Genomic DNA, 14,437 nt, shown 5'->3' with positions numbered 1-14,437 from the left:
AAGAAAAAAGAGAAAGGGGGGGGGGGGGGAATCCTGAAGCTATTGGTGTTCTACTTGAAATAACAGTCTTAAGGCTGTTATGCATCAATTGCAGAAAGTACTTCCCTCCACCAGCTGCAGCAGAGCTGTTGGTCCACAGAGCAGCCACCTTACCTGGGTTTGTTTAGAGAATTGGAAGAAGCTGTGGATGGATCATAAAACCGACTTTCTTCTGGCCTGGACCCTGAGGTTCGAGTGTGCTGCCTTCTTACCTCTCTGTTACCCTTCTAGATCTGCCAGAAGCTCCCACGCAGGGCTCTCTTGCCACAATCCTTTGCATATGTTCTCTCCTTCCTGTTCCCACCAACTCTAATTACTCTTCCCAGGCCAGACCCAGTCACTATTTCAGCTCTAAACATTGACCCTGGTACTCCTCCTGCTTGTCACCTTTAAAGTGCATTGGCATATCTGATCCTTTCTTTCTCTGTCCCCAAACATTCCTGCTCTTTGTGGTGTCCTAGTCCAGTTGTTACTGTCTGGTGGTTGTTTCCACAAAGTCTGCAGTCTTGAAGCAGAGTTTCAGAAGTATGTCCTTGAACTGTGTTTCTTAGAAAATGCTTTTGCCTCACTTTCTTGAGAAACATTTTTGTTTCATATGTTACCTAATATTCCTGATTATTTAATACAAAAGAAAGCATTCACTCTGAAAGATTTAAATCTTAAGAGATTCACATCCATTAATGTATGCAAATGTAGTTAAGATCAAAATAACTGTAAGTCTGCAGTGATGCAGTGAAATTGTATTGGAATGATGCAGTGAGGAGGAGGAGGAAGATAGTTCATCATGGTATTATTCAAATTTATTTTTGTGCTGAATTAATTGTACTGTTACATAGTCACTCTAGCTGTATGGGTATATTCTTCTCCAATATCTGGCTTTATGTTACTAGTAAGCATTGATAACTACTCCAGTGCTGACTGGGATTGAGTTTAGTCCAGCCACTATTTTTACTTGGAAAGCATCTTCCTCAGACTGTGCTTGTTGTGTGAAGGCCCTCTCCGTAGGCTGTGAGACCCTACTGCTGCATCACTGCCTGCTGCGAACACGTGTCAAAAGCTTACTATTCCCCAGATTGCTGACAGGAGCTTGCTCAAAGCTCTGGCCAGGCTGTAGGTATTCTGCTTTACCTCTGTGACAGGATGACAGGAAAGCAAAGAGTGCAAACGCAACCAGGGAACAGCCTGTTTGTAAGCACCACTGCAGAGCTTTGGAAGCTGAAGCTCTGAGGGATGTTCTTTTTTTTTTTTTTTGCCTTTTTAGAGTCAGATTTTTTTGGTGCTTTGGGTTTGTTGGTCCCCTTCTGTTTCTCTGCTTCCGGCTGGTTTATTCTTGACCATTTATTCTTGCCCTTGCCAGGTGTTTTAGAAGCTGAAAATCCTTCAAAGTATGTAGGTCTGATTAAAATGTAGGTGATATCCTTCAGTTAGATGTTGAGCAGCTTTTCCAAGCTGGGCAATCGGGTGTGATTTTTACTAGGGATGGAAAAGAGGCTGTTACCAACCAATCGCATCCTGAGGCAAGCTCAGTTTCTGTGCCAAGGGGCTTGGCTTGTACTACTGTGCCCCTTTGGTTTTCATCACAGAAACCTTCAGTCCTGGACTGCCTCTAGTAAAAATCATAGTTATGTTTCATGTTTAATGCAAAGCCATTCATTTAATTCAGACATACCCGTTTTGTAATAATTGTGTCGTACCACTGAAGTCATGGGCTCTTTACCCAAAAAATTCTGTACCTAAGGAGCATGAATATCTTGTGAAACCAACTCTTGAACTTTGTATTTTGTGTACAACTGCGACAACCTTATTTTTCTTTAAGTTATTGCTATGAACTTTTTATCTTTGCATGAGGTTTAATCTGAAAAACATGTATTTTTGGTGGGTTTTATGTAGCTGGGATATTTGTCAGTTCCAACTTCTTAGACTAAGGTTGTTTAAAAAAAATATTTGCAAAACATTTGCCTGTGACCCCTTATAGCTGAAGAGTAGGGTGTCATATGTTACAGGGTAGATAACTGCATGCAGAAATCCAGTTGAATATATGGCTCTATTGCCCAATTAATAACTTATGAAATAAGATTTAATTTATTTTCCAGGATTTTTTTCATTTCCTTGGTGTTTCCAGCTAGTGAAAAGCTGCATAGTAGTGAAAACAGGTAGTGTAATGATGGATATTCAAGAATAGGAAACTTAAGTTTACTTGAGTGAAGTGTTACACTTCTCGAATTGCCTGTCTGCGTGGGAACACGGTAGGAGGTTTTGACTTTACACACATGGTGTCTGTGTCGATTACAGGTTGTAATAGCGAGGAATTCTGCAGCCACAAAATCAGCAGTCACATAGGTCACCATGGAATAAGCCAAGCAAGAGAGCTTTTGTACTTGCGAATATGCAGGTTGGGCGGTCCTAATCTTAATTGAAATAAGTATGTCGGGAGAGCTTGATCATCTTCTGTATCATCCTTTGGCCTTGGATTCAAGTTGTGGTTCTAAAGCATCACCTCTTACTTTCTTCTAATCTTTTTTCCACTTTGGATGAATTTAGGGAGGTTTCAGCAGCAGCTTGGTTTAAAAAAATTGTGAGTCTTCTTGAGATGTCTTATTCATGCTTTAAAATATGTAGACTTTATTCCTCTCTGCTAATTGAGGACATGTTGTTGATCTTAAGGCAAAAGGTCAAAAAATGACTTGTTATTGCTGTGGCTGCCTGATCAGTATAAAGCAGTAACGTCCTTAGTGATTTTCATGTTCCATGAGTTTTGTTGCATTTTCTCCCCCCCCATAACTTTGTTTTGCATCTATCCCTGAATGTTCCCTTCCCCAGGTGACATAATGGTTTCTGCTGAACTGAGACTTCCATTGCATGTAGAAATTGAATCATTATTGAGACACAGTTAAAATGACTTATTGCTCTTCCTTAATGTAACAGCACTAAGTCACCATTTCCTAGATTTATTTGTTCAGCAATTGTTCTCAACAGTGATACCAGCTTTTTAATTAGAAATGTAGGTAACCAGGTATTTGTGAACTTTCAGGAACAATATATTTAAGTAGGGAATGTACTTCATATAAAGATTTTTTTTCCCCCCCCCTAGTATTTTGGTTGACTTTTAATTATTCAAATTAAAGATCATCATCAAATATTAATTCCCTTACTTTTCCATGCTTTCCTTCTGTCAGTTTAGAGGTAACTGAGGGAAACCCAGTAATCTCTTTCCCTTGGAAAGTGCAGGAGCAGGAGAGTTCATGGTCTCCTCTAACTGTGGGATAGTGAAATGGAAGCCTCTGCTAGGTCTTCACAGGTGTCTTAAAGAGTTTCTGTAAGGAAAAACACTTCTGTTATTTTCTTCAAGGCCATGTGGGGAAAAGACAGCCAGAGCAGAATTGATACTATTAAGAAAACTGGGAGGGGTTCCTTCCTGTTAATACCAAAAGAAAAATGGTGGTGAACTCCAGAGCTGTCTGAAACTTAGTGAAGGGATTTTGTTCCAAGTACTTTATATCTCTAATGTTAAAATACGGTATTTTACTTGATGTTGGTGACTTGACTCAGTCATCTTCTAGCTAAAATCTTTTTAGAGCTCAAATGAACCCCAAATCTTTCAAATTTGCTGTTAAAAATCTTTTAAATATTTATAGCTTGGATAAACCCCAGATATCACAAATCTGGGGGATGGGGGGAAGTAGAAGCTTTCATCACTATGTTTTCTCAGCAATGTGGTAATCTTTTTATTTTTTTCTTTTTTCTTTTTTTTTTTTGCTGTCAATATAGATGCCAAGACTGTCAAATTTGTTTGGTTCTAGGATATGATGCAAAGCAAAAAAAGTTAAGAAATTCAAAGTCATTTGGGGACTGCTAACTTTTTAAGATTAAAAAAAAAATCTATCTTACAGAGTACAAGCTGCAGTCTTAGTACAGTAACTTGTCTGTTATAGTAAAAATGACCAGTAAAATTGATGTCATAGCAATGTTGTATTTTAAGTTTGCCTCCACCTTTTGCATCTTTATAGATATGGGAGAGAGAGGAAATAAGTTTTCTAGGGGCAAAAGTTCCAGTTATTGCCACTCAGATACTGTATCTTGCAGAATGGAGCTCACTGCCATTTTTAATATAGTGCAATATGTTTTTGAAACTGGTTACTGTATCCTTCCCTTGTCCCTTTCTTTATGGAATCAGTGGTCCCAGCACACTACCTCCTCCAGACTGGTTTGCCTACCGTCAGCTGTGAATTGAGCTATACTATACTCAGGTTTGCTTTGGTTTTTGTTTTTGTTTTGTTTGAAATGGCAGGTTACAAAAAGTTGGTGTGTTTGCATTCCTGGAGACTAGAGAAAGGAATCTGCTGTGTAAATAAATCTGTAACTAAGTAGTGACTGAAATGCTAATTAGCTGGAGACCACCTGCTCTGAAAGCATGGTGTCCTAATAGTGGCTGAACTCATATTAAGAGTCATTTGTGTGTAGCTGATGTCTTTGAAACATTAATTGATGCAGTCACCTTTGAATAGGGTTTTGGAAGACTGACTTAATCTTCTGGTATTTGTTTTCAAGCACTGGTTTTAAAGTGGATAACTTCCATAATCCAGCTCTCTTGCTGGCCCAAGAGAAAGTTGTAGCCAGTGCAGTTGTGCTCTGCAGCAGTGGAAGGGAGGCAGCGTGGCTGGGCAGGCAGTCACCTGAGCAGACGTGGGAAAAAGAGGAATTTAAGACAGTGTTCCTTGAAAGTATAGTTGGAAATTTGAGAAAAGCTCATGGATTTATTTGGATTTGCCAGGAACCTTGTTGAGTAAGGACTATGGTTTGAAGTCCTTCATACTTGAATTTTGTCCTAAGGCTGCAGTTATACCATCATACTAAGCTGACATATCTGTGGTCATCTGCAGAAAGGTTACCTGTGGGTGCACATTTTTGTCCTCTGTGTTGGGCTGGCACTGGCATTTCTGCAGCCAGGTAGCCAGTGGGATCAGGGAACAGCTTGGTTAGGTTGGTTTTCGTCAAGATGAGTTCCTTAAGCTGAGTGTGTGGCTACATCAGCGCTAGTGCTGCCACGGGGAAGAAGGTCTCCCTTTCCCCAGGAGCCTGCACCTGTGTCAGGTCAGTGGCTGCTCAAGCACAGCCTGAGGGAAGTTGCAGTTGGAACACTTCGGGTCACGGTAAGGTGGCCGTGCTGGCGAAAGCAGCAGTCTCATTCTTGTTCAATCCTCTGCCTCGCGTGGTACAGTTTGTTAGGCCGTGAACCACACGGGGCAACTCCCACAACTGATAAATGACTTCTTTTTCACAGAGCTGTTTTTCAGTTGGATCAGTATCAGTAGCTAGAAGTACATGGTTCAGTGGGTGTACCAGGTTATACCTGTTTGCAGTAAGTGTTTGTATTATCCTTTTCAGGGAAAGTGAAATGCAAGAATATCTTTTTTTTCTGAAAGGTCACGTTTGAACTCTGGGAAACTACACGAATCATTAGGAATTTGCTTGACTAGGGAATTGACAAACCTGTTCTCTATGGTTGCTTTTTTTTTTTCCAGCTGAAGGGAATACCTTCGATCCAAGCCAGCGTTTTATTTTTTCATTATCTGTCTCCAAACAGAATATCTCACCTCTTGCAGCTTTTTTTCAATAGATACTTTGCTTTTAAAGACTTTAACAAGACTTTAAAAGGGACTTGCAGACAGTAGTGATACTGATACAAGGGTGCTGGTTGGTTTTTGTGGTGCTGTATTATGCCATTGCAAGGTCATGCCTCCCTTGGAAGAAGGCATGGCTCTGGTTAGGGAGAGTCTTGTTGGCTGGAGCTCCTATGCCATTTTTTAGGGCACTGTGAGGTAAGGGTGACGGATCAGAGAACTTAGGGAGGGTAAAGGCATAAAAGTTATTACAATATGGTGTGTGTGTGTTTCAACAGAAAATACAACTGAAATGACCACTGGTAGTATTGGGGAAAAACAGATAACTATGTAATGTTTCTGTTACCTTCCCTCTATACACAAAAAAAAAAAAATTCAGAATTGTTTTTCTAGGTTACTGTTGTCTTATGCAAACTAGGAAAGCTCAGTAAAGGGTGTCCTAGGAAGTGACATGGCTCGCTAACTTCCTGAATATCGCAGGCCTGTCATTTTTTATTCTTTTTTTTTTGGAAGGCCACAATGGCTGATAAATGGTAGGAAGCAACATTTGAACTAGTGTAAGTTGATAATCTGTTCAAATAGATTACAATAGTACTGGCAGCCTACCAAAGTATAAGTGAAAATTACAAACAATATATGATCAGCCTAGCTTTGAACTTGCTAGTCGGAAATAAAATAGCCAGGAGACAGAAGTGAAGAGATCGAAAAGTTAGAAATAAACTGAAATTTTCCATGGGTACAATCAGCTAGCTTGACTGCATGCAGCCAGCTGATAGGCATCTTTAACTTCATATAGAAAGAAATAACTTCATATTGCCAATGGATACCTTCTGTAGATAACCTAGCATTTAGTGATACTCGGTATATAAATCTTGCCTATCTTACCTCAGTGGGGCGGGGGGGAATACTAAAAGGAAGATTCCGTTGTAAGACAAATGTTCCCCTACTGTTTTATGCCTTTGTGTTAAGGTTGCCATCTGCAGGTCCCCTGAAACCTTCTTTGGAATACCGTCTCTGAATTTATGTAAGCCAGGACAGTGTTCTTCCCTAATCAGCTGATCATGTGTTAATGATTTTCAAGGTAAAACTTAAATACAGTTTAGATTGTCAAGCTTTTCATTTAGATATATCAATATATCTACATATTTGAAACTCCTGTCATTTATTAATTCTTTTTGCTGACTCTGCATTGCACTCTTATTTCCTCAGTCCAAGACAGAAAACCTGGTGGTTTGTTTGACTGTGCAGGGATCAGTGATAGAATGGAGAATTTTGATGGGGGGGGCATGATGTGTCTTACTTGTATTTTATGGTCTAATAATTACTCTATGGGTGAAATTAAGAGATAGTATGTGGAATTAGCAATAACTCTTGCTTAAAAAGAATATAATTCTTGAAGACAAAATTGTGGACTAATTCTGCAGCTTTCTTTTTGAAGGCCGATTCCTGTGCTGTGTGTATGAAGAAGTTCTTAATACAAAATGATGTGAACTAAAAATATTGTACCTCTTCAAAGGAAGAGAAGGGAAATTTAGAATGTATTTGGCAGGGTCTCTGAGGACTTGCAGACGTGAGTTCTAGTGTTTTTCTTTTTGAAATTGCTAAACTATGAAATCGGGCAGCCTATTTTACTGACTTTGTTTTAGAGGTTTAGGAGATTGCATCATTAGAAAGCTTGTCTTTTAACACTTTACCAGAATATCTAGAATTAAATGCAGTACTAATGAAAGCTGCGAGGTATTATGCACTAATTTCTTTAATGTTGAACTGTGCTTAAGATACATAAGAAAACTTGGAACCTAAAAGATAGTGCTGAAAACGTCGTTTCAGGGTAGCGTATGCAGCCATGAAGGTGGTTACTCTCTTTCGTATTGGCACTAGTGACCTCCTGCACCTACTGCTTTGAACAGGTACAGCTTGGTGGTTATCCAAAACTAATAAAATATGTCCTAGTAGCTGTCCTGCAGGGTGCAAGAGTTGGAGATCAGTTGCAAATTGTTTTAATGTATAGCTTTTTTCATGCTAGTCTTATGTGCTGAAGTCAGTTTTGTGCAGGTCTTGCATGATAAAACTTCCTTGTAATTTAAGATTACTTGAACACGCTACTAGTTTTGATTGACTTCTAACATTTATGTATAGGGTAAGAGGTAGGTTTCCGTCTCTTCAAGTGATCAAAAATGTACATTTCTCTCATTGTGGTAATAAAAAATGTGCAACTATATGGTTGGTGCTTAACAGTTACAATACGTCTCAGCTCTTTTTCTGTCACGTGAATCAAATAGTTCTGATTGCCCCATGTCCATAGAAAGTGATCATGAAAACTATGATTGCAAATGCAGGGGGACAGGGGACATCCAACAAGAGACTTCATAAATTTTGTGGTCCATGAGCTGTCAAAACTGTCATCTGTTCTAAAATTATTGCTTCCAAGGACATAGACTCCTCTACCTCTCTCTCTCCTGGCCACCCGCAAGTAATTGACTGGTCTGGTTTCCTTTTAAATTATGGTTGTGGTGATTGTGCGGGGAAAAATGTTGAGAGGGACTTTAGATTCAACATGCCTCTCTCTCTCTAACCACGAGTATTAAATAATGCCTGTCTCTTGAACCACTGGTATTAAATAACTGAAGAGAATATCTTTCCTGTCTGAGTTCATGCTAGGAAAAAGATTAGCTGGGAGAAACATTTAAAGGCACTATATGACTAAGTAGTTTCCCTGACTGACAGCTTTATTCTGAAATGGAGACAGAAGGGAAGTGGATTATTGAGCTAAAAAGTCTTTCTGCTCCTTCAGGGAGAGCCAGTGCTGCAGCTGAAGATAGACACTTCTATCGGGGTTTTTTATCTCTAATTTTATTGTTGTGTTAACGCTGGCTGTGATCAGCTCTGGATGGTCATCGAATTTCCAAGTTAAACCCAAGTTTGAATCCTATGATCTGTTATGCCTTTTAGGTCTGAATAATATTCAGACACTGTCAGATTAGTTTAGCTTCTCTGGCAAACTTTCAGGGAACAGGTACCTTGATTATTATCACTGTGGAACTCTGCTGGCCCAGCTGCCTTGAATTTCAAGACTGGTACTGGCTTATATGTACTGAAGCATGCTGTCTCAAGGGTTTTAACTGCTGTGTACCACTCTTACTGTCCCACATGATTTACATTTTATGGCTCATATGCAGAGCAAGTGATGCACAGATGTGATAAAAGGAATTTCTAGACCATTACCACTTTACTGATAGATGAGTGCAAGAGATAGATCATCTCCCTTGGGTGGGGGGAAAACCAAAATCAATATGCACATCTCCTCCTGGAGTTTCTTTATTCCTTTCAATAGCCTTTCCAGAAACCCAAAATGTTCTGTTTACCTGGCTCTGTTTTTTCCCTTTGCTGTAAAGCAAAAGCTTTCTTAAATAGCAGTTTACAATTTGTCTCATCCCCTGGTCTTCTGTGTCTTGCAGTTCTATGTGGAGTCCAGATGTCCATGCATTACAGTAATTACTGCATTTAAGCATGATTAGAGTTTAGCCAGTAACCTTCATCACTTTGATAGCATAGGTTTTATTCAGTTATTGATGGTTTTCAATGACTCTTCCATCTGGGACCAGACTCATAGGGTCTGACTTCCTCCATGCTACTCAAAAAGATTGAAGCAAGCTAAAGTAACTGTATGTAGCTGAAGATGCTGTTTAGGGTAGATTTATAAGGTGTTTATAAAATGGACTGGAACTGATTAGTTCACAAACCAATAACTAAGTAGGCTGCAGCTGAATTTCTAGAACTATGTTCTCGAAAACAAGAAGGCTACCAATGAGCTATGTGAAAGGTGTGCAAGATATCTGCCTGAGATGGGACCAGCCGATAACAAAATGGTGCACGGTTAGAGATCACAAAAATTATTTACCTTGCCAAGCTTATGTTTGGGTTTTTGGTTTTTGGTTTTTTGTGGTTTTTTTTTTTTTAAACAAATAGGTCTATTGCAAACACTGTGTGCTCTGTTGTTAAAAATACAGTCTGTGGCTGTAAAACAAAACCAACAATTAATTCCATTCAGCATACAGAGGCTAGTAGGAATATACATGTTGCCAGTTCCAAAGTCCCTGTATGCCCTAGTAAGCCTTTGCAAGGGTCATCGTGGCTGGGTTTTGCGTATCATGTGGCCGAGCCAGCATCTTCCCTGCCCCCACCCCCCCACCCCCCCCACGGATTCGGTCTTCAATGCTGAGTATGCTTGTAGTATTAGATTACAATGTATGATAAATACCCTTTTTGTAAGTGCTGTATGACTCATCTTTCCACAGTTGTAGTCTATCAATTTACCAAACATAGGCAGCCAGCTGCACCTGCGTGGAGCCTCTGTTGGAGTCAGTAATTCATTTTGGGCACAGCAGCATCCTTGTATGTTGTAAATTGCAGGTCAGGTTCTGTGATGACCATAAGGTTATGAGGTTACAGTTTCAACAAGGTTATGAAATGTAGTCAAAGGCGTGAACATGGGCTTAAAAAAAGAAGTATAGGTGCTCATGCTAAAGGGAAAACAAGAAAGAAGGTGTATGTGTGGGAATGAATGGAAAAGTTGAAGGTGCAGCCTTCTACTGCTTAGATATGTGTTGGGACTGCTTGCACATATTCTGTTTCTTGCTTGCAAAGATATTTGGTAATGAAAGGGAAACTTAAAAGAGCTTTTAGCTTTATGGCAGTTCTCCATAGAATTGTGGAACCTTCCTGGGAGGGAAGAAAAATTACTTGGAGATTTGTCTTCTGAATGTCCTATTTATGGCTCGGCCATATTTCATATGTACAAAGTAATAGTTAAGCTAGGTCTGCTTTCACTGTTGTAGTGCTTTTTGAATTGGCTGTGGTTTGGCGACTGGAAATTAAAGGACACAACAGCAGTCATTGATTGAGGGATAACCTTGAGCAAAGTAAGATAATATAAAGGGAAAAGTAGGAATGAAAGGGCCAACAGAAAGATACAGTGTAGAAAATGTAACTTGTTCTTCACCTCAACAGTTGAGAGGAACTTTATCTGACGGAAAACTACAACTCTTCACAATTTCTGATCAAGATGTCAGTGCTGTCCTCTGAAGAACAAAGGCTTCTGATCTAGAGACAGAAGCTAGCTTCTGAAGCCCACATGTTGAGGATTGGGCGCTTTTTTTTTAAAGTGTATAGGAGTATTAAAAGCCATCTGACAAACTTCTGTTACTTGATTGTGTAAGGGTGATATCAATAATTCTTTTTTGAAAAAGGCCTTTACAAAAGGGTTGGATATTAAGAGCATAGAATATTTTGGGGACTAAAAGGACGATCTATTTAGAACTACTTTTCTGGCCTTATTTTCTCGTCTTTGCAGCAGTGGTGCTGTGTTAATTGCAATTTGGACAAAAATATTTGTTTCCAAACTTCCACTGGTCAAAAGCACAGCTACTGAACCTAATATTGCAATAATTTCAGGTAAACAGAGGAGGGGGTCTGAGAGAAACAAAGATGTCTTATATTTGTGTCAAGTAGAATTTTTTCACTAAGTTCAGTAGATGAAGTTCTAATAAATGAAGATAATATAAAGGGAAAAGTAGGAATGAAAGGGCCAACAGAAAGATACAGTGTAGAAAATGTAACTTGTTCTTCACCTCAACAGTTGAGAGGAACTTTATCTGACGGAAAACTACAACTCTTCACAATTTCTGATCAAGATGTCAGTGCTGTCCTCTGAAGAACAAAGGCTTCTGATCTAGAGACAGAAGCTAGCTTCTGAAGCCCACATGTTGAGGATTGGGCGCTTTTTTTTTAAAGTGTATAGGAGTATTAAAAGCCATCTGACAAACTTCTGTTACTTGATTGTGTAAGGGTGATATCAATAATTCTTTTTTGAAAAAGGCCTTTACAAAAGGGTTGGATATTAAGAGCATAGAATATTTTGGGGACTAAAAGGACGATCTATTTAGAACTACTTTTCTGGCCTTATTTTCTCGTCTTTGCAGCAGTGGTGCTGTGTTAATTGCAATTTGGACAAAAATATTTGTTTCCAAACTTCCACTGGTCAAAAGCACAGCTACTGAACCTAATGCAGCAATAATTTCAGGTAAACAGAGGAGGGGGGAGAGAAACAAAGATGTCTTATATTTGTGTCAAGTAGAATTTTTTCACTAAGTTCAGTAGATGAAGTTCTAATATGAAAACTGTGGCTTTTTTTTTTGGGGGGGGGGGGGAATAGGATGACAACTCGTTTTCTGAAAACACAGAAGAAAATGTTCCAAAAGAATTGAAAACTGTTAAAATATACCATGAACAAAAGGGAAGCGCTCAGTGTCCTAATCAGTGTCAGTATAGCAAAACATGAATACTTGAGTATGTGGTGAACTCTTATATTTAACACTTCATATTTTATTACAGTTATTGTTCCTGTGAAGGAGGTGGAAGTACAAGGCAATCTTCCCCCTCCCCCTGCCCCATGAATGCATATTTGAGCTTTCTAGTTATTTATATGCCTATAGCCAAAATATATTTTTAGCAGTATTGATAAACTGTGGAAATACTGCATAAAATTACAGCTTCTGCATGCGGTTATAGAGACACTGGAAAGCAAAACTACATGTTACTTAAAAAGTGTGGGGGGAGAAAATGTCACCTATGTAACCTCTGTTTTTTTCCCTATTACTTACACTGCTCCAGTGAATTGGATTTTAAAAAATATTGTGTTTTTTTGTGGGGGGGGGGGGGGGGAATAGGATGACAACTCGTTTTCTGAAAACACAGAAGAAAATGTTCCAAAAGAATTGAAAACTGTTAAAATATACCATGAACAAAAGGGAAGCGCTCAGTGTCCTAATCAGTGTCAGTATAGCAAAACATGAATACTTGAGTATGTGGTGAACTCTTATATTTAACACTTCATATTTTATTACAGTTATTGTTCCTGTGAAGGAGGTGGAAGTACAAGGCAATCTTCCCCCTCCCCCTGCCCCATGAATGCATATTTGAGCTTTCTAGTTATTTATATGCCTATAGCCAAAATATATTTTTAGCAGTATTGATAAACTGTGGAAATACTGCATAAAATTACAGCTTCTGCATGCGGTTATAGAGACACTGGAAAGCAAAACTACATGTTACTTAAAAAGTGTGGGGGGAGAAAATGTCACCTATGTAACCTCTGTTTTTTTCCCTATTACTTACACTGCTCCCATCCTATGAAAGAAAGTACAGTGTTTGGAGTACACAACAGTGGAAATCACAATAAACAGCAGCATCTCTTGTTTTCTTTTTTGTTTTGTTTTTAATATTTCAGTTGACCTTCATATCTGCTGCCTAGACTTTGCTCAGCTTCAACAAACTAACTAGCATCATCATTGTCCTCCTCCATCTCTTACTCATCTTCATCCTCTTCCCTGGCAACCCCATGAGATTCAATACTAAAGATCTGGCTTCGCTGGCCAGGCGCCCATCAGGTTGTTTTGACAAGGAAGGAAAGCTGAAGATTTGCAGAGTGGTCGGGGATGAAAAATTAATAGGTAAAAGTGACTTGCATTGAAAACTACCTGTGGTTGATGCGCATGTTTTCTGCAGTTGTCAGCTTACAGTTTCACTTATTGCATATACCTCAGAGTTTTCGGTTTTCTTCATTACTGATGCTTGAGTCGTGCTAAATACCTTTCTAAATAAAGAAGTTTAAAGCCAGCTCTTCAGTTTGCTCAAGTTTTCAAGTTTCCTTTGTCATATACCTGAGAAACAGTACTTGGTCCTTAACATTATTATTATTTTTTCCTATAAAGAAAGATTGTTTTTTACTACTAGTGATTGCTAGTCACCAGTCATTAGTTGCCATGTTTTAAAGTTTAGATACCCAGTTTCTCAGGACCTGCCCCTCCCACCCCCCAAAACTGTGTTCTTTTATTATAGATTTTTTTTACCATGGCTCGCTTCCCACCTCCTTTGCAGATTTCTTCAGGCTTTTATGATCATATTTTAAATGTCTTTCAATTTCCAGTAAGCTTGAATAAATGTCTGTTCCCTCAGTAGCTGTTAGGAAATAGCTCCTGTTTAGCTGTAAAATCAGTCCTAATACAATAATTTCAGCAATGGCAAATGTTTTATTTTCACTTGTCCCAGTTGATCTTCAGTGTGATTATATTTACTTTTATTTTATTAGAGGGGAAAAAAAAAACAAACAACAAAACAACCCAAAACCGGCACAGACTCAATTATGATAAGGGACTGAGAAAATTTTATGCCACATTTTCAGAATATTTTATACATTTTCTAGTGACAAATATCCAGAGTTTCCTGTGGAGGATGCAGCAAACTTCCTGGACAGAGTACTGGTGAACATCCACTTCTGGCTGCTTTGGGGTTCCTCAACAGGATTCCCTCCCTGTGTTCTCATTGTAGGCAGCATATCAAGCCCTGCCCAGTGAATATCTGATGTTTATGAGGATGTTTTGAATTTTTCTTCACTTATGAATACATTGAGTACTAATATTGCTGCTGAAATCCTTAGGTTGACCAGAAACAGAGCAAACGTTCATCTAGCCCTCTATCATGGGCTATCTGTGCTATGGTCAGTGGTGGTAGATTCTAGGAAAGTGTTTAAGAAACTATGCACGTGTAGGATGTTCCTATTGCCCAGTAAATCCTTCTGGCTCCCAGCAGTCAGATTATAACCCCTTGAGAGAAGGGTCATTTCTCTCAAGGCATTTTGGTCACTGTATGTACTATTCACTGATAGACTTGTCATTGTTAGTCTGACTAATCTTTGGACTTGCTTATTTTTCACACTT

At 39.0% G+C, this 14,437-nt stretch overlaps 1 protein-coding gene across 1 annotated transcript in view; it reads left to right on the top strand.

The window, feature by feature from the left end:
• Window positions 1–14,437, top strand: part of INPP4B (inositol polyphosphate-4-phosphatase type II B) — a 333,068-nt gene that overhangs the window by 27,530 nt on the left and 291,101 nt on the right. Inside the window, exon 2 of the mRNA XM_009290320.2 lies at window positions 12,949–13,171. Within this exon, the coding sequence (XP_009288595.1) occupies window positions 13,060–13,171 (112 nt within the window). The 5' untranslated portion in view covers window positions 12,949–13,059. The remainder of the gene's footprint in view (window positions 1–12,948; window positions 13,172–14,437) is intronic.

Source organism: Aptenodytes forsteri, unplaced genomic scaffold (genome assembly GCF_000699145.1).
Source record: "Aptenodytes forsteri isolate BGI_AS27 unplaced genomic scaffold, ASM69914v1 Scaffold125, whole genome shotgun sequence".
Classification (NCBI taxonomy): domain Eukaryota; kingdom Metazoa; phylum Chordata; class Aves; order Sphenisciformes; family Spheniscidae; genus Aptenodytes; species Aptenodytes forsteri.
Note: the sequence above shows the minus strand (reverse complement) of the source record. Positions and strands in the feature narration are given on the sequence as shown.